This window comes from Chiloscyllium punctatum, chromosome 21 (assembly GCF_047496795.1).
Source record: "Chiloscyllium punctatum isolate Juve2018m chromosome 21, sChiPun1.3, whole genome shotgun sequence".
NCBI classification, from domain to species: Eukaryota; Metazoa; Chordata; class Chondrichthyes; order Orectolobiformes; family Hemiscylliidae; genus Chiloscyllium; species Chiloscyllium punctatum.
Window position 1 is genome coordinate 17,761,716 of NC_092759.1, and position 21,167 is coordinate 17,782,882.

The 21,167-nt window shown below is 41.9% G+C and overlaps 1 protein-coding gene across 1 annotated transcript in view; it reads left to right on the forward strand.

The window, feature by feature from the left end:
- The window catches only part of LOC140492467 (uncharacterized), a 127,620-nt gene that overhangs the window by 71,782 nt on the left and 34,671 nt on the right, over positions 1-21,167 (forward strand). Inside the window, exons 8-10 of the mRNA XM_072591356.1 lie at positions 5,307-5,425; positions 6,296-6,354; positions 19,315-19,454. Coding sequence (XP_072447457.1) covers positions 5,307-5,425; positions 6,296-6,354; positions 19,315-19,454 — 318 coding nt within the window. The remainder of the gene's footprint in view (positions 1-5,306; positions 5,426-6,295; positions 6,355-19,314; positions 19,455-21,167) is intronic.

Sequence of the window (21,167 nt, forward strand, 5' to 3'; positions counted from 1 at the left end):
TAATAAAGCTAAGTATACCATATGCTTTCAAAACCACCTTGTCCACCTGTTCTGTTGCATTCAAGGATCTATGGACATATAGGACTTAGGTCCCTTGATCCCCTGTATTATTTAGGGTCCTACAATTTGTTTGTATGACTTTCCCTTGATAGTTCACCTAAAATGGGATGGCACAGTGGCTCATTGGTTAGCACTCCTTCCTCTTAGCACAAGCGATACAGGTTTGATTCCAGCCTTGGGAGACTATCTGTGTAGAGTAAGCACATTCTCCCTGTGTCTGCATGGGTTTCCTCCAGGTGGACTTGTTGGGCCAAATGGCACACTGTAGGAAACCTAATTTGAAATGCATCACCTCACACATTTTAGGATTAAATTCCATTTGCCACTGTTGTGACCATCTGATGAGCCCATTTGTATTGCCCTAGGTCTATCCTTCCTTGCTATTTACTGCACCACCACCTTTTATGTCATCTGCAGACTTACTGATCAAGCCTCCTACATTCATGTATGCATGTTTGCTCAATGAGCTGGAAGGTTCAATTTCAGCTGTTTTGTCAACATACAAGGTACATCATCAGTGAAGCACTGGTGTTAGTGACCCACTTTGGATTGATATGTTTAGGTTTTCTTGGGTTGGTGATGGCATTTCCTGTGGTGCTGTCGTTTCCTGTTATTTTTCTCAGAGGGTGGTAGATGGGGTCAAAGTCGATGTCTTTGTTGATAGAGTTCCGGTTGGAATGCCATGTTTCTCGGAATTCTCGTGCATGTCTCTGCTAGGCTTGCCCTTAGATGGATGTGTTGTCCCAGTCAAAGTGGTGTCCTTCCTCATCTGTATGTAAGGACACTAGCGAGAGTGGGTCTTTTTTTTGTGGCTAATTGATGTTCATGTATCCTGGTGGCTAGTTTTCTGGCTGTTTGTCACAAAAACAAACTGTTAGTGTTTGTTACAGTTCCTGCAAGGTTAATTGCATTAATTTTGCTTGTTGTCTGTATGGGGTCTTTCAAGTTCATTAGCTGCTGTTCTATTGTGTTGGTGAGTTTCTGGGCTACCATGATGCCAAGGGGTCTGAGTAGTCTGGCAGTCATTTCCGAGATGTCTTTGATGTAGGGGAGAGTGGCTAGTGTTTCTGGACACATTTTGTCTGCTTATTTGGGTTTGTTGCTGAGAAGTCAGTGCACTGTGTTCATTGGGTACCCTTTCTTTTTGAAAACGCTGTATAGGTGATTTTCCTCTGCTCTTCATAGTTCCTCTGTGCTGCAGTGTGTGGTGGCTTGATATAATGTTCTAATACAGCTTCATTTGTGGGTGTTGGGATGATTGCTTCTGTAGTTCAGTATTTGGTCTGTATGTGTTGCTTTCCTGCAGATGCTGATTTGAAGATCCCCATTGGCTGTTCGTTCTACTGTGACATCCAGGAATGGCAGTTTGTTGTTGTTTTCCTCCTCTTTAGTGAATTTGACAGTCATTTTAAACTGAAGAGACTACATTGAGAAAGTGAACACTACTTGCAGTTATCAACAGTTACCAACAGGTGGGAATAGACCAGAGAGAACTGAATCACAAACCTGCTCAAAGAAACTCCAGAAATCTGGAGAATTAAATAAGACAGACTTCCAAAAAATGAAACCAGACGGATCCAAGAGGAGGAAAACAACAACAAACTCCCATTCCTAGATGTCACAGTCGAGCGAACAGCCAATGGGAAACTTCAAACCAGCGTCTACAGGAAAACAACAAATACAGACCAAATACTGAACTACAGAAGCAATCATCCCAAGACCCACAAACAAAGCTGTATTAGAACATTATTTCAATGAGCCACCACACACTGAAGCACAGAGGAACTACAAAGAGCAGAGGAAAATCACCGAAACAGCGTATTCAAAAAGAACAGGTAACTAATGAACACAGACCGCTGATTTCTCAGCAACAAACCCAAACAAGCAGACAAAACACATCCAGAAACCCAAGCCACTCTCCCCTATGTCAAAGACATCTCGGAAATGACTGCCAGACTACTCAAACCTCTTGGCATCATGGGACCTCACAAAGCCACCAACAGCTAAAACAGTAGCTAATGAACTTGAAAGACCCCATACAGACAACAAGGAAAACGAATGTAATTTACAAAATACTTTGCAAGAACTGTAAGAAACACGACATTGGACAAACAGACAGAAAACTAGCCACCAGGAGGCATGAACATCAATTAGCCACAAAAAGACATGACCCACTCTTACTAGTATCTTTACATACAAATGAGGAAGGACAGCACTTCAACTGGGTAACACATCCACCCGAGGGCAAGCCAAACAGAGAAACACACGAGATTTCCTAGAAGCATGGCATTACAATCGGACCTCTATCCACAAACACATTGACTTTGACCCCATTTTTCACCCTCTGAGAAAAATAACAGGAAATGACACCACCACAGGTAATGACAACACTAACCCAAGAAAACCTAAATACATAAATAGAAGGCGAGTAACTAACATCAGTGCTTCACCGGAGGCTCACTTATGGTGTTACCTAGTATGGTGACGAAATAGCTGAAAATGAATTTTCCAGCTTAGCGAGCAAGTTTACACATTCATGTCTGGATCATTCATGTCGACAACAAAAAGCAAAGGACCCAGCACTGACCTCTGAGGTATGCCATTGAACACAGGCTTGCAGTCAAGAAAATAACCAGCGACTATTACCCTCCACCTCCTGCCACTAAACACATTTTGGATCCAATTGTCAAAATGTCCTGGGTTCCAGGGGCTCTTACTTTCTTGACAAGTCTCCCATGTCAGACCTTGTCAGTAGCTATACCAAAGTCCTTGATGACTACATCCATCACACTGCCCTCATCTACAGATCTAGTCACCTCCACAACAAACTCAATCAAACCTGTCAGATATGATTTTCCTCTGACAAAGCCATGCTGACTATCCATGATTAATCCTTGCTTCTCCAAGTGTAGATTGCCCCTCAAGCTATTTTCCAATAGTTTCCCTACCACTCATGTCAGGCACCCTGGCCTTTAGTTCCCTTGTTTATCCTTACAATTCTTCCTGAATATTAGTACAATAGATGTCCTCCAGTCCTCTAGCATCCCTCCTCTGGAGTAGGGCCAAAACAGAGAACTGTGCATTTCATGAAATGTACAGGATTGGATAAGGAAAAACAAGATTTGGTGGATGCCTAGGGCTCAGAAAACCATGTCTCAGATGTACATAGAAAGTATAGGGGATAACTTAAAGAAATTAGAGAAGTGCTGAGTAAAGAAAATCCAAAGGCATTTCTAAGTAGATTAAGAGCAAGTGGATGATCAGGAAAAGTACAGGACTTAGCAGAGTCCTAAGTGGCAGTCTGTATGTGTAGCCAATAGACTTGGATGAGGTTTCAAAAGAGTACTTTACATCTTTACACATGATAGAGAAGAATGATGTAGGTACAGAAATCAGGTAAGAAGATGGTGATACGTTGGAACACCTTGCTATTGAGAGGGAGGAGTATGAATGATTTTGGTGAGCTGACAACTGGAGAGGTCCCCAGGTCCAGAGAAGAGTTATTCAAGGCTGCTGTGGAAAGCTAAAAAGGAAAGTGCAAGGACATTAACATTAACAATTCCAGCAATGAGAGTGACCCCTTTTTTGCTTTTGAAGTTCTACTCATATGGCTCAATTGAGAAGCCTTTGAGAAACAATTAAAAAGATACTTACTTACTTACTGCAATAATTGACTCCTTGATCAATATGGCAAAATCCTCTCCTCTTACACACCCCTCCCGGTCTCGCCTGAACATTCTATACCCAGAATATTGAGCTGCCAGCCTTGTACCTCCCTCAATCATGCCTCTGTGAAGGTATGATGTCATAACTCCATGTGTTAATCAACATCGTCAACTCATCTGTCTTTCTCACAAGACTCCTTGCATTAAAATAAATGTCATCCAATCTTGCCAAGATCCCTTGTGTCTTAATTTTATTACACACACTACTGCCAAACTGTCATGCATCACACACTACTGTACCTCCATTGTATCACACTCCAACATCACTAGCAAACTCTCTAGTGAGGATATTGGCCACGTTGCAGTTCAGGTGCAACCCACCAGACTGGTACAGGTCCCACCATGCCGAGAAACAGACTCAATAATCCAGGAATCTTTAACCCTCCCTCCTGTTCCAACTGTTCAGCCACAAATTCATCCATTCTATCCACTTATTCAGTACCATATGACACTTGGAATAATCCAGAGATTATAACCTTTGAGGTTCTGTCTTTCAAACTGATATCTAATTTATTAAATGCTTTTTGCAGAACCTCGTCCCTCTGTTGAACTACACTATTTGTTCCAATGTGAACCTTAGCTTTGACCATTCACTGTCCCCTTCAGAATATCCTGCTGTTGTTCAGTGGCATCCTTGACCCCGGGAGGCAAAGTACCATTCTGGAATCACATCCGTGAACAGAGACCTACTTGCCTGTGCCCTACCACTATCAAAGCTCTTCCTCTCTGTATGCTCCCTCCTTGGGCTCTGAATGCACTCCCCAAAGGATCTATCAATCTCACCATATTCCAACATGGAAAAACTGTCCTTAAGTGAGATGCACTCTGGGCTGACTGCTGGCTTCTTTGAAAACAAAACAAAGAACTATGGATGCTGCAGATCTGAAACAAAAATGCAAAGTGCTGGAGAAACTCAACACATCTGGATGGCAGTGCCATGTACACTAGAAAAAATATTTTTAATATCTTATTTACTTTTAGAATTTTATCCTTCATTGTGTCCTGAATCCCACTGTTGTCTGCTCTCCCATTCTGCTTCACAGTGATATGGCTGCCGCACAGCCCTCTCCCACCTCCCAGTTCTTTTTCAAATTCTTTCCTCTTCCAGGGGGTTGGATGCACAGTCACTTTTACTATAAGCAGCATATTTTCAAGTAGATGTTATTGCTTACTGCTGAATGATACTCATGGTAAGGTCCTAATCTTTCCCAAGGTGATTGTCTATACGTGCACTGTATTTGTCACACGACTTGCTAAGATCATCTTCCTCTTCCATTATTTCAGCCTTCATGCATCTAGAGGGTTGACATCCCTTACCTACAGCAAATCTACAATAAAATGTCATCTTCAACTATGTATCCAATTCTTGAAGCAACTATGTAATCCATTTCCATCTTCCTATCCACCAGTGCATTCCAAATCATTCCAACTCAGTGTGAAAAAAAAATCTCCTTATCATCTCTCTTGAAGTAAGATTTTGTCTGAGGAATGATGAATGAAACTCTATTTGATGTTTTACAGATGCTGTTGAAATCTCTGTCAATATTTCTGTCAGAATAATAAATCAGAAGTATACAAAAGAACTGAATAACATCACATCACCTCAGTTCCAAAATTTTGAGAGTGACTTTAAACAACAGGTTGGTGCGCAGGACTGCAAATTTTACTCCAGCAGTTCAACATTGCTACTTTGCTTTCATATTAATTGCCCCAATATATACAATCTCTGAGAACTTCTGTTTTTACAGCCATTTCTGTATAGGTTCTTCCAGTCCTTACAATTTTGTATTTATCTCTATTGAATATGTCCTTCAACAAGATATATGACTTCAATGTTTCTCTCACTTAAATGGCATTTTTGTAAATATTCACCTGTCCATGAGCTTTCCTAAACCTTCTTGCAATCAGCTTTCATTCATTTTCCTGATTTTCTACTAACTTACTACGATTATACACATTTATGTCTTACTGGAAATAGATTATAGACTCCAAATCAACAACAAACAACTTATCTTTCTTTAGCCATTTCTCCACTAATGCAGGTCTGATTACTTTAATATTACTAATCCTAACTTGGTTAAAATCTCTTATCCAGCTTTCTGAAAATCTATGGTTGCAATATCCAATCCTTGCCTTTGATTCATGCACTGTTATTTCTTGAAAAGAAAATTATTTAATAACTGTTATGTAGAACAGGCCAAATCTAATGTGATCCCACAACTAATTTACTCCTCTCCAATGGTCAAATCCATTTTGCACTTGAAATTAATTCACAATTGCCATGGCTAGCACCTTTCCAGAACATTGGTCTTAAGATGTTTTTGCTTTCAGTTCTTTGGCATAATGCCAGTCTCCAAACTTTCAATGTCATCAACATAGCAGATGTGAGCAGAGATTGAAGGGGGTGGGGTGATGGAGAGATTGTGCTGAACTTAGTTAACTCGGTTCTTTTAATTAAATTAAAATTACATTTACAATCACAATCTTCTGTCATGTTTCCTCTTTTCAAGATGGACATAATTTATAAAGATATAGAGGGATACACAGGAGTGAAGATCACGAGCATAAGGTAATATTGATTCAGCTTGTAGCTCACTAGGTTGCTTCAAAAGCCACAGCTATCTGGATTACACCTCTTCCCACCTATCTCCCGTATTCCCAATTCCTCTGCCTCCACCGTATCTGCTCCCAGGAGGACCAGTTCCATCACAGAATGCATCAGATGGCCCCCTTCCTTAGAAATCGTAATTTCCTTTCCCACATGGTTAAAGATGCCCTCCAATGCATCTCATCCACATCCCGCACTTCCGCCCTCAAATCCCACTCCTCCAACAGTAACAAGGACAGAACTCCCCTGGTGCTCACTTTCCACCCTACCAACCTTCATATTAACCGCATCATCCGCCGACATTTCCGCCACCTCCAAACGGACCACACCACCAGGGATATATTTCCCTCCCTATCCCTTTTCCACTTTCCGCAAAGACCATTCCCTCCGTGACTACCTGGTCAGGTCCACGTCCCCCGACAACCCACCCTCCAGTCCTGGCACCGTCCCCTGCCACCGCAAGAATTGCAAAATCTGTGCCCACACCTCCTCCCTCACCTCCATCCAAGGCCCCAAAGGAGCCTTCCCCATCCATCAACGTTTTACCTGCACATCCACCAATGTCATTTATTGTATCCGTTGCTCCCGATGCAGTCTCCTCTACATTGGGGAGACTGGACGCCTCCTCGCAGAGTGCTTCAGAGAACATCTCCGGGACACCCGCACCAATCAACCCCACCAACTGTGGCCCAACATTTCAACTCCCCCTCCCACTCCGCCGAGGACATGCAGGTCCTGGGCCTCCTTCACCGCCACTCCCTCACCACCCAACACCTGGAGGAAGAACGCCTCATCGTTCACCTCGGAACCTCAGGGCATCAATGTGGACTTCACCAGTTTCCCCATTTCCCCTCCCCCCACCTTACCCCAATTCCAACCTTCCAGCTCAGCAGCCCTCATGACCTGTCCTACCTGCCAATCTCCCTTCCTACCTATCCGCTCCAACCTCCTCTCTGACCTATCACCTCCATCCCCTCCCTCATTTACCTATTGTTCTCTTTGCTATCTTCCCCCACCCTCCTCTCTGACCTATCAACTCCATCCCCACCCTATTTACCTATTGTACCCTTTGCTACCTTCCCCCCCACCCTTTATCTCTCCACCCTGGAGGCTCCCTGCTTCCATTCCTGATGAAGGGCTTTTGCCTGAAACATCAATTTTCCTGCTCCTCGGATGCTGCCTGACCTACTGTGATCTTCCAGCACCACTCTGATCTAAACTCTGGTTTCCAGCATCTGCAGTCCTCACTTTTGCCCGCTTAAAAATACTCCTTACCATTGTATATTGTCATAATTGGTCTCAGGAAAGGAACGGGCTGGTATTCTTTTGAATCCTCACTTCCTCAGATGGAATCTTTTGTCATCGGGGAGCTGACCTACCAGCCAAGGTCCACTGTGCCACAGTTTAATCAAAACCAAATCAAGGCTAGCCTTCCTCTGGATTTAAGAACTCAGGACTGGGTCTCATCTACCAAGCACAGTGTGGTTGTAATTTACAGAAGAGGAGTACAGGGCAACCTCAATTATCCGAACGACACGGCGGGGAGTATTTTGTTCAGATAATCAAATGTTCATATAATCAAATGTTTGGATAACACAGTTTATCCAAGCATTGAGATCTTGTTCGGATAATCAGAAATTCAGATAATTGGTGTTTGGATAACCAAGGTTTCACTGTATACAAAATGTAGCCTAATTCTGGGTAAGAATTAGGTCTCAGTATGTCCAAAGTCCAATACCTTCATCTGGCACTGAATGTTTTTATCAAGGTACCTTCCCCTAAACTTGAGAAGCTGAGTCACATGGTTTTAGCTGCAAAGTATGCCACATGGTCACAAGCCCACCTACAGCTGTCTTTATACCAGTAGCTATCAGATAGGAACATAGAAATTAGGAGCAAGAGTAGGCCAGTCAGATCTCAAAGCCTGCTCTGCCATTCAAGATGATCATGACTGATCAACCAATTCAGTATCCTGTTCCCACTTCTCCCTGTACTTTTGATCCCGTCAGCACTAAAAACTATATCTAACTCCTTTAAAATATTCAATATTTTGGCCTCAACTGCTTTTCGTGGCAGTGAATTTCACAGGTTCTTCACTCTTTGGATGGAGAGATTTCTCTTCATCTCTGTCCTAAATGATCTATCCCATATCCTTAGATTGTAATCTCTGGTTCTTGAATTCCTGGTCATCAGGAACATTATCCTTGTGCTCTACTCATCTTGCCCAGTTAGAACTTCATATGTTTCTGAGATGCCCCCTCATTCTTCTGAACCAGTGTAATTATAATGCGAACCAATCTCGCCTCTCTTCATACATGAGTCCTGCTATCCCAGAAATCAGTCAGTTGTTGTTCTCCCTCGATAGCTACAACAACTTTCCTCAGATAAGGACACCAAAACTGCATACAATACTCCTGATGCGATTTCATCGAGACTCTGTACAACTGTTGCAATACAGCCCTGCTCCTGGACTTGAATTCTATCAACATGAAGGAAACATTACATTTCCCTTCTTGGCTGCCAGCTTACATTCTGTATTGTAGGATCTTCTGGCAAGATACAGTAAAAGAGGAGCGGGTGTTATATTATTACTTAAAATATCTGTTATGACAGCAGGGTCATAGAGATATACAGCTCTGAAATAGACCCTTCAGTCCAACGAGGAGAGGTAAATATGTTCAAAGTTTGGGAGAAGATTTGTAGCTCGGGTGCTCGTTGTTGTGGTTCTGTTCGCCAAGCTGGGAATTTGTGTTGCAAACATTTCGTCCCCTGTCTAGGTGACATCCTCAGTGCTTGGGAGCCTCCTGTGAAGCGCTTCTGTGATGTTTCCTCCGGCATTTATAGTGGCTTGTCTCTGCCGCTTCCGGTTGTCAGTTCCAGCTGTCCGCTGCAGTGGCCGGTATATTGGGTCCAGGTCGATGTGTTTGTTGATAGACTCTGTGGATGAGTGCCATGAGGGTCAACAAACACATCGACCTGGACCCAATATACCGGTCACTGCAGTGGACAGCTGGAACTGACAACCGGAAGCGGCAGAGACAAGCCACTATAAATGCCAGAGGAAACATCACAGAAGCGCTTCACAGGAGGCTCCCAAGCACTGAGGATGTCACCTAGACAGGGGACGAAACGTTTGCAACACAAATTCCCAGCTCAGTGAACAGAACCACAACAACAGGTAAATATGTTGATAATTCACTGAGGTGTATAATAGCTCAACTTTATTAGGGATTTCAAATTCCTCAACTTAATTGGAATAGTCATAGTGTTAAGGATTTAAAGAGACAGATTTCTCAAAATGCATTCAGGTGAGCTTTTCATGTCAACATATAACGTACAGAGAAATATTGGGGTTCAAGTCCATAGCTGCCTGAAAGTGGCCACACAAGTAGAAAGGATGGCAAAGAAGGCGTATGGACTGCTTGCCTTTATTGGTTGGGGAATCAAGCACAACTGAATTGAGTCAGGATTTCATGTTGCAGCTTTATAAGATTTTGGTTCGTTCACACTTAAGAGTATTGCGTTCAATCTGGTTACCACATCACAGGAAGGATATGGAGGCTTTGCAGTGGGTGGAGAAGTGATTTAGCAGGATGCTGCCTTGATTAGAGAGTATGAGCTATCACGAGGGGCTAGAAAAACTCTGGAAAGGCAGATGATGAGGGCTAACTTGATAGAAGCTGACAAAATTAAGAGAAGCATAGATAGGGTTAACAGTCAAAATATTTCTTCCAGAGTTGAAATGTCTAATACTGTGCTAAGGAGCATGCATTTCAGGTGACAGAGGGAAAGTTTAGAGGAGATGGGGCAGCACAGTGGCTCACTGGTTAGCACTGCTGCCTCATACACCAGGGTCCCAGGTTTGATTCCAGCCTCAGGTGACTGTCTGTGTGGAGTTTGCACATTCTCCCCGTGTCTGCGTGGGTTTCCTCTGAGTGCTCCGGTTTCCTCCCACAGTCCAAAGATGTGCAGATCAAGTGAATCGGCCATGTTAAATCGCCCGTAGTGTTAGGTCAATTAGTCTGAGGGAAATGAGTCTGGATGGGTTACTCTTCGGAGGGTCGGTGTGGACTGGTGGGGCTGAAGGGTCTGTTTCCACACTGTAGGGAATCTAATCTAAAATGTGAGGGCCAAGTCTTTTTACAGAGTGCTGGGAGTCTGGAACGTACTCTCATGGGTGGTGGTGGAGGCAGATATGATACAGGCATTTAAGAGACGGTTCGATAAGCACATGAATATGAAAAGAATAACAGGCAGAAGGGATTCGTTTAATTTGGCGTCATTTCAACACAACAATGTGGCCGAAGGGCCCATTCCTGTGCTGTAAAGCTCTATGTTCCTATACGCAGAAGATCCTATAAGGGACAGTGCAATGCTGGACCTAATTCTAGGAAATTAAGCCAGATATGTGTTTGAGGTGGCCATGAGGCAGCATGTTAGTGATAGTAACCACAGCACAATATGATTTGAGTTTGATATGGAAAAAGAAAAAGATAGTCTGCAAAAAGTGGTTTTCAAATGGAGGAACACATTTTATGCAAATAAGGCAGGATCTGACCAAAGTAAATGAGCAACAACTACTCGTGGGAAAATCCACAGCAGAACAATGGGGTACATTCAAAACCAATGGTGAGAGTACAGGCCCAACAAATTGCCTTTAGGCAAGTAAAATGCAATAAACTGTGCAGACCGTAAAGAAGAAACAAAAACAGAAATTGCTGAAAAAATTTAGCAAGTCTGGCAATATCTCTGGAGAAAAATCTGAGTTAACGATTCAGGTTGAGTAATCATTCATCAGAACTGTTCTGAGGAAAGGTCAGTCAACCTGAAATTTCTTCCACAGATGCTGTCAGATCTGCTGAACTTTGCCAGCAATTCCTATTTTTGTTTCCTATAGGCAACAAGCCCAGAGGACTCTTGATATCTCGGAATATTCAGCATTGAATGAGAAGGAAAAGACAGACGCGAAGGCCCGTGTGGAATATAGAAAGTGCAGGGAGGAATTTAAGAGGGTAAATAGGAGAGCAAAGAGTGAGTATGAATAAACACTAATAGATAAAATTAAGTAGAATCCAATTAGGGATCAAGGAGGTGATCTGTGATTGGAGCTGAAGGACATTGGTAGGATTTTAAATGACTATTTACATTTGTCTTCACTTGGTGAAGATGTGGACTCCTGGGGGGGTCTCTCTCTTTCTGTTCCGTGATTGGTCAATAAGCACCCACAATCAGACTGGTTCTTTAAGACTTCATTCTTAATTTCTTCATATGGCTGGGCACAGAACGTCCAGAAACACAGAGGTTGTGCACTTTTCTGTTCCTCGGAGGAGATGCAAACATGGCTTAATACAAAGACATTTTTATACTTTTCTTAAAGAAGGGTACAGGCCATGATCACATAGTACATTCAAACAATTACCAATCAATACACAATACTGCTTTATATGACAGTTACTCAGTCCAATGATATTTCCTGGGAACCAACTTTATTTTCCAATACTCAGGCTACCCTTATCTCATTAGCTGAGCCATTGCACCTGCATCTGAAGGTCAGTTAGGATGGCCAGTAATATCTTATCTAATCCAGTTATTTCTATACTTAAAGGGAGCATTGTCTGCTAATCTCTATTGAAGTAGACTGTGGTTAGTCACTTATGCAGCTATAGGAGAATTAATAGTTAGTAACTTAAAAGCCATTTTATGCAGCTTTAGCAGAATTGTCAATTTGCAGCCTTGAAGCATTTTGTCATGATATTTGCATCGAGAGGCCATCTTGTTGCCACCTAAGTTATTAAGAGCATCTATTAAGTGGTTGGTCTTGACAACAACTAGTTACCTCAGTCTGTATTCAGGTTTCAGATCCTCATCTCCCCCTTTTGGTCATTCCAATGATCACACCGTAGGAGGGACGGCATAGATTAGTTTAGTCCAATCAAACGGATGCTAGAGCCTGCCATACCTCCTCCTCCTCCTCCAAGGAAGCAGGGTTGGGTAACTGCTCCTCCTCACCTTCACTTGGATAGATAAGAAGCATTATCTGGGGGGAACTGATGTTGTCAACAGAATTCATTAACTTAACAATAATACATTTAACTATAGCAATGCCAGCAAGAGACAAATTAAAACAATACCAATATACATAGATTTATCAACCAATTGTACCATGAGTCAAAACCCCAATCTCCCCATCCAGAGTCTTCTGTCATTTAACTGACGAAGGTGCGGATGTTATCCACATGCTTGTTAATATTCTCGATGAGGCTGGTAACCCCCATCATACACTTGCCCTTCACTATGGCGCAAACCCCACCCTGTTTGGTGAGTAGGTACTCGAGGGCATACCGGAAAATAGATATAATTCTGAGAGCATACCCTTAACTCCTGCTAAGGCTGAGGCAGTCTTGTTGCCCAAGAGGGTGAGACCGCAAATAATATAATTTCAGTTTGGGTGGCGAATAATTCCTGCAGATCCTAAGGATGCTAAGGAAAAAGCACTAAGAAATGTGTAGCCCACAGACTGGGCTTTACTGTTGCCCAAAACCTTAGCATCCCTCCAATGTGTGCAGAATTCAGGTGAAACTGAACGTTTGGTTGGGAAACCCTAACCCCATTCCCAGGTAGTTGGACCAGGGAACAGTAATCGGAAAAAATGAATTGAATGGAACTGAATTGGATTTATTGTCACGTGTACCAAGGCACAGTGAAAAACTTTGCCTTATGAGCAATACAGGCAGATCACAGAGTTAAATAGCATAGCTAAGTAAATAATAGATAAACAGCAGAAAAAACAATAACACAGGTACAGGCAAATGTTAAAAGTTTGAGAGTCCATTCAGTATTCTAACAGTAGGGTAGAAACTGTTCCGAAACCGTCTGGTGCATGAGTTCAGGCTTCTGTACCTTCTTCCCAATGGTAGAAAAACATTGCCAGGGTGGGATGGATTTTTGAGAATGCTTGCGGCCTTTCCTTGACAGAGGGCCTGGTAGATGGATTCTATAGATGGTTCTCTCGAAGTGTCCCTCAGCTACAGCACGGGGAGTACCTATTTCATTAAGAACAAGGAAGTTAGTCACTTTGCCTTGGCTGAAAAATCAATAACCAGATTTAGTACAGATAATGGATGGGGCTTCCCAATAAGAGGTGGAAACTGAACAAGTGGCTAAGACATTTTACAAGTTATCAGTATAAATTGGAAATTCATTTATTCAGTATTCAATATTTAAAATGTAAAATGTATACAGTTTCCAACTCTGAAATCCATTATAATTACCTTGTTCTAGTCCCTTCATGTAAATCCCAGATTAGATTCCTTAAGCAGTCCTGGCCAGTCATTGCTCATTTACAATGCTATCGGCCGTGAAATGACTGCAGCTGCCTCAAAGGTCTTGTCTACTCACATGGTAAGAAAAAACTTCTAATGCACAAGTAATCGCCGAATCCAAAGACACAGATATTAACAATAAGATGTTAATTTTGTTACATGATTTACTACAACATAATGTCGAACTGAAAATTCATTTGTCATTGAGGGAGGGAAATTGATATAAAATAAAGCTACGACTGGCACACCATAATCACCAATGAGACACAGCAGCCTTAAAATTAAGTGGAAACAAACGAGTCTGAAACAAAAATTAAATCTCTAGTATCATTTTCTGAAAACAATGCTGTTGTTATGGGATATTTTGGATCTATCTTTATACTTTCAGTTTTACAAAATTTAACTAAATTAAATAAGGTTCATGCAATTCCTCTACTCAATGAGCAAATGTTGAAGTCTGAAGTGATTTTCCTCAATGTTAGGTTTAGATTATAACTAAAGTTGAGCATTGACCTACTCTCATCCTGGAACAGAATGATTCTGCACCCGAGGCCCAGATTTAGTACTACTGCTTTACTTCCTTTAGTCAATTCTTTCATTAGTACAACACGTAGGGGTGAGAGGGGTGGAAACGATCTTTGGTGGTAGCATGAAATTATGGGGAATTTGACAGCAAGTTTATACTGATGTCAAATAATGCAGAATCGAAGGAGAAGGCTTTCTAAAAAAGATTATAATGTTGTCTTCCACCATATTAAACTGGTTTGAAATTAAATAAGATTGGCGTTGATGTAGCATAAAAGTGATTAGTTAGAAATTGACAGTAGGGCAGTCATGGCCTGTAAAAAGAACAGGGGCTAATATTTCATTTCATAATCACTGATGGATCCTTAACCTTGAAATCATGCTAAATTCCCAATACGTAAATCAAATTCAAAACAGTCCCAGATCTCGAGTTCCAGGGAACAAAAGACAAACATTCAATCACCAACAAGCAAATGTGCATTCAATCCAAATCTCAAAGGGTTAAACTTTCTGCAAGCTGCAGTGAATCAGCACTGAGTCTTGGCCTCTCTCTGTCTCTCTCTCACATACACACTTATGAACATTTTAAGGGTAATGAGGCACTCACATTCCAGAACAGTCAAAATTAGGGAGTTTAGCCTAAATCTGGCTGTGGCACATAGCTGCTTAACAAAATGTGTGAGAATTGTATCACAAAACCATAGCAGACAACAAGACAAAGCAGCAAAGCAAGACAAGCCAAGTCAAACAGAGAAGATAATCTCAACTTGAAACTTTCACTAATCAACAACTCAACAACGAACAAGACCAATGATTTCTGCAAAACATTCTAAAACTGACATATATCGCGAAACATCTTTGTTTTGTCTTTCACAGAATAATTTGCAAATCAATTTAGACAATTCCAATTTGACCGAATTTGAGTCCCTGACTAATTTGTACTTCCTTACTCAGGTCCCTAACCTGTTTATTTAATGTTAGAGTCCCCGACTCTATTCCGGATCCATGATCTGCACGTCCCGGACCTTTATGTGGAGTCCCTGACTCCTGGAGTTCCAGACTCGTTTATAATCTTTAGAGTCCATGCCTCTATTCTGGATCCCTGATCCATAGGTCCCCGGCCTTTTAAGTGGAGTCCCTGACTCCCTGGAGTCCCCAACTCCTTTTTTATCTTTAGAGTCCCTGACTTTATTCCAGATCCCCAATCTGTAGGTCTCCGATCTTTATGTGAGTCCCCGACTCCTTTTTAATTTTTTCTGAATGAATTCTTACCAAGACCGATCCTTCTCAGGCTGGACTGAGATGATAAGCAGCGAGGGGTCGAATCAACCGTGACTTGAATGAGAGGAAAACCAAACGGAGAAAATACTCATGTCTGGTCAGCTGATTCCTCTACACTCAATAGTGGAGGACTCAAGAGTCTTACGCTGGTGCCCACAATCCGTCCGTACCAAGTCTGACTCATGGCACCCGATGAAGATCTGGACCCTGATGGGGGGCAGGGGGTCTCTCTCTTTCTCTGTTCTGTGATCAACCAATAAGCACTCATAATCAGTCTGAATCTTTAAGACTTCATTCTTTATTTCTTCATATGGCTGGGCACAGAGCGTCCAGAAACATGGAGGTTGTGCACTCCTGTGTTCCTCAGAGGAGCTGCACACATAGCTTAACACAAAGAATTTTTTATTCTTTTCTTAAAGAAGGATACAAGCCATGAGCACATAGTACGTTAAAACAATTATCAATCAATACATGATACTGCTTTATTTGACAGTTACTCAGTCCAGTGATATTTCCTGGGAACCAACTTTATTTTCCAATACTCAGGCTACCCTTATCTCACAAACCTAGCCATTGCACCTACATCTGAAGGTCAGTTTGGATGGCCAGTAATGTCTTATCTAGTCTAGTTATTTCTGTGCGTAAAGGGAGTATTATCTGCTAATCTCTATTGAAACAGACTGTGGTTAGTCACTTATGCAGTTATAGCAAAATTCGCAGTTAGTAAAATAAAAGCTATTTTATGCAGCTTTAGCAGAACTGTCAATTTGCAGCCTAGAAGCCATTTTGTTATGGTATTTGTATCGAGAAGCCATCTTGTTGCCACCTAAGTTATTAAGAGCATCTATTAAGCGGTTGTTCCTGACAACAACTAGTTACCTCGGCTTGTATTCAAGTTTCAGATCCTCATGGGAGATGGAGTATTTGAGGGAAGGATCTATGAGGTTTTTGAGTTAATTGAGATTGGGAGTGAGGAGGTGCTGGAGGCTTTGGCACCCCTAAAAGTGGACAAATCCCTAGGTCCAAATGAGTGGCATCCTAGACTGCTGTGGGGGATGAGGGAGGAAATTACGGGGGATCTGACCCATATTTTTAAGACCTCTCTGGTCATAGGGAAGGTATCAGAGGACTGAAGGACAGCTAATGTGACTCCAATTTTCAAGAAAGTTGTAGAGCTAAATGAAGGAATAACAGTCCAATGAGCATTATATCAGTGGCAGGGAAACTACTGAAGAAAATTCTGAAATAATAATTCTGTATTTATTATTATTTCCACTTGGAGTATCAAGCTTTCATCAGGGATAGTGAGTACGGTTTTGTCAGAAGATCATGCCGAACAAATTTGGTTGAATATTTTGAGGGGGTGATCATATGTGTACATGAGTGTAGTGCAATTGAGATAGTTTATATGGATTTCAGCAAAGCTTTTGATAAGATTCCACATGGGAAACTGATAAAGAAGGTAAAAGCACATTGGATCCAGAGTAACTTGGCAAGATGGATCTAAAGCTGGCTTCATGACAGAGGGTGGTGATAAAAGGCCTGTTTGTGTGACTGGAGGTGGTGTCCATTGGTATAACACAGGGATCAGTACTGGGTCCATTTTTGCTTGTGAGATATATAAACAATGCCTACTTGCACGGACCTACAGGACCTGACCCTGACAACCCCAAGCAGATGACTAACAGTGTCCAAACTCTTGGACTGTGAGTGATGCAACCCTTGACTGATTGGACCTGTATTCCCTGACTGACAGCAGCAGCAGCAGCACCTACCCCTCTCCCACCTCCCAATTTGACTGAGGACTACTATCCTTCAAATTTGAGACATGGTCACTTCGTTTATGCACATGCAGTTTGTTTGCAGTGAAGGCTGCTGCAACATTCTGTAGGTGTGAGACTGACCTAGCACAGTGTCACACAGCTACATGTCCACCCTTTTGACTGATGACTGCTGACAAGTAGGACAAATTGTCTGGCTTTGTATCTACACTCAATAGCAAGTCATGGTTTAAGTACTGTGAATGTTTACAATGCAGCTGAGGTGAAAAAAGCACAGAAAGGTAAAGTAAGGCAAGAGAGGGCAGGGTGCTGGGACATCTAGATAGGCACAAAGTGAGTGAACATTAATGGAGAAAGTGAGAAGACCAGAGATGCAGCCTCCTCAAATCCATGAACTGGATGCCTGTCCCTAAGTGCAAGATGTCTTTGCAACACTAGTTCAATGACACATGTTGGTGTGCTCCAAAGCACAGCTTGGCTGTGCAGAGCATACTCTAAGTGGTTCAGAGTGGACTTGAGGTTTTAATGAGGCTGGTAAGTGTGAAGTGCCAATGCTTGTGGATGCGTGGTATGTGCGATCACTGCTCATGAAGCATGCCCTGAAATGCTGGTGCCAACTGTCCAAGATTGAGGTCCAGAGGTGCAAGAAGCTGGAGTTGCATGGTAGCTACTCTGACTTTCATGTCATAAATTCTCAGCACCTAGTTTCTATCTAGCGGGTGGGATGATAGAAGAATGCTTGTCAATGAGGTGAGATTAATTCATATTGAGGATGATAATGAGTGACAACGCCAGTTAATAGGTCTCTGGCTACTCACTAGTGAGAATCTCATCTTGATATCTTGGATGTGGTTGGAGAATGCGATTTTTGATTATCAAGATGGACTCTGATCAATATCTCACATGATTTTCACAAATGTCTTTCCATAGCCTACATCTTCCAGGGCATGGAGATTTCATCCAAAGGTTCTGAAAAAGGATTCTGATAAATTAAGCAAGTTGGCTATAATGTGGCAGATTATAAAAATCAAAAATATGTACTATGAAATAGAGGGATCTGGATGTCCTGGTACATGCATCACAAGAACTCAGTATGCGAGGACATCAAATGTTTAGAAAAGCAAATGGAATGTTACTTATTGCAAGGGGAATATGAAAGAAGACATGTTTTGCTACAGTTGTATCGACCATTAGTGAAGCCAAATCTGCAGTACTGAATACAATTCTGGCCTCCTTATTTAAGAAAGGATATAGATGAGAAGGTACACTCAACTAATAGTTGGGATGGAAATGATCTTCTGAGAAAAGGTTGGACAGGCAGGGTCTGTATTCACTGGAGTTTTGAAGAATGGGTTGAACCTCTTGGGCATCTTAACAGGGTGGACGCTGAAAGAACGTTTACCTTTGTAGATAAGACTGGAATTACTTAAAAACAAGGAATCTCCCATTTAAGATAGGAATGAGGAGGACTTATTTTTCTAAGGAAGTTTCAATTAGGAGGTCATAACTCTTTAAAATTCTCTCCCCCAGAACACAGTGGAGATATAGTAAATAGATTCTTGACTAGCAAGGGAATCAATTTTTATTGAAGCTAGAATGTGATGTTAATCCCATTAATTGTTTAATTATGATCGTATTGAATGGCAAAGAAGGCTAATAGGGCCAAATAGCCTATGGCTGCTTCTAATTCCTATGTTTGTATGTTTGCATGCAGTACTGAAAGAGAGCTGAAGGAGTTGTTAACCTCAGGTGGCTCCTTTTGAGGGTGGCATGCTATCACTGACAGAGCCTCATCCAAAACAACATTCCTCTTCTTCAACTTCTAAAGCAATGCCATTGAAAACTCTTTTACATATTGCACTGCCAGATATTTGTGAAGAACATACAGTACACATTTGAGACAAAGTAAAGAATGTTCTACATAGCTCAAATAGTCACAGCTACAGCTTTCATCATATATAACTTGGACAAAATTTCATTGCGTTTAATGGGCTTTCCTTTTTGCTTCATAGAAATGGCAGCATCATTGTTGATCATGACATTATCATCAACATGACCAATCCAGCAGAGCTTACTCCAGAATATCTCTCTGAGACAATTAAAGACATTGAAGTCAAACTGAAAGAAACAGCTTGCACCAATATAACGCAAGGTAGGAGTCAAATATGAAATCCCAATGGGTAAAAGGTGATGCTCTTTAAATCAGTTGTATAAAGATAGTTTCAATCCAAAAGCACATTGTACAAGTTCCAGGAGTACTGAGGTAGTGTAAAGAGGATGTAACAATTTCTAACAGCTGTTGAACCTGTCCAGAGTAAACAAAGGCAATAAAACTTTCACTTACTAATTCAAAAGTCTTCAGGTTCAGTAAATAGAGCAGAATGTGTTATACTAGGTGATCATTAACATCACTTTGACCACCAAGGTTCAATCCATTGACTAACAATACAAAAGGTTGCCATTAGATATCAGAGCTGCTCTGGGAATGCTTAAAGTGATGGTACAGAGGAGGTCTATGCTATGCCTTCTCCTTGTGTGTTGAAGGGGCAATGTAGAGGAAGGTTCATTGGTATGTAACCCAAGCTGTATCTGTACATAAGATCTTGGAGGATGGGAATGGACAAAGTCCTTGAAGGACATAAGGAAAGTGGGAAAGGATTTAAACAAGTAATTAGAAGGGCTAAAATTAGTCATGAAATGTCATTTACAAACAGGATTAAGCAGAATCCGAAGGTTATTTATACATATACAAAAAGCAAAAGGGTAGCCAGAGAGGAGGAAATCTATGTGTAGAGCCAGAAAAGGTAGGTGAGTTTCTAAACAAATACTTTCTGTCAGTATTTACCAAAGGAATTGGTGGAGGATGATCTCCAGTTCGGGAGTGTTGAATTTCTGAGCCAAGTTGCTACTAAAAAGAGCTATTGTGCATCTAATAAAGTATTAAGGTAGATTGGTCCTCAGATCCTGATGGGATCTATCCCAAAATATTGAGGGAGGCAAGAGAACAAATTGCTGGAGCACTGACAGATCTTTGTATCCTGATTCACCACAGGTGAGGTCCCAGAAGACAGGAGAATAGCCAATGTTGTCCCATTAGGGTAGCAGGAATAATCCAAAAATTACAGGCCTGTGAGCCTCACATCAGTGGTAAGGAAATTATTGGAAAAGATTCTTAGGGACAAGGCTACACGCATTTAGAAACAAATGGACTTATCAGTGATAGACGCCATGGTTTTGCATGGGGAAGGTCATGCCTCATTAATTTGATCGTTTTTTGAGGAGGCGACAAAGATGATTGATGAGGGAAAATTGGTTGATGTTGTCTATATGGACTTCAGAAAAACCTTTGACAAGGTGCCTCATGGCAAACTGGTACAAGAGATGAAGTCACATGGTATCTGGGGTGAGCTGACAAAGTGAATACAGAATGGCTTAATCACAGGAGACAGGAATGGAGGGTTGTGACTAGTAGTGCTCCACAGGGATCAGTGCTGGGACTTCTGCTGTTCGTGGTCGACATAAATGATTTGGAGGAAACCCTTGGAATATTGCACATAGTTCTGATTAGATTACCTACAGTGTGGAAACAGGACCTTCGGCCCAACAAGTCCACACCAACCCTTCGTAAAGTAACCCACCCAGACCCATTCCCCTACCCGCTATTTACCCCTGACTAATGCACCTAACACTATGGGCAATTTATCATGGCCAATTCACCTGACCTGCACATTTGTAGATTGTGGGAGGAAACCGTAGCACCTGGAGGAAACGCACGCAAACACGGGGAGAATGTGCAAACTCCACACAGTCACCCAAAGCAGGAATTGAATCCTGGTCCCTGGCGCTGCGAGGCAGCAGTGCTAAC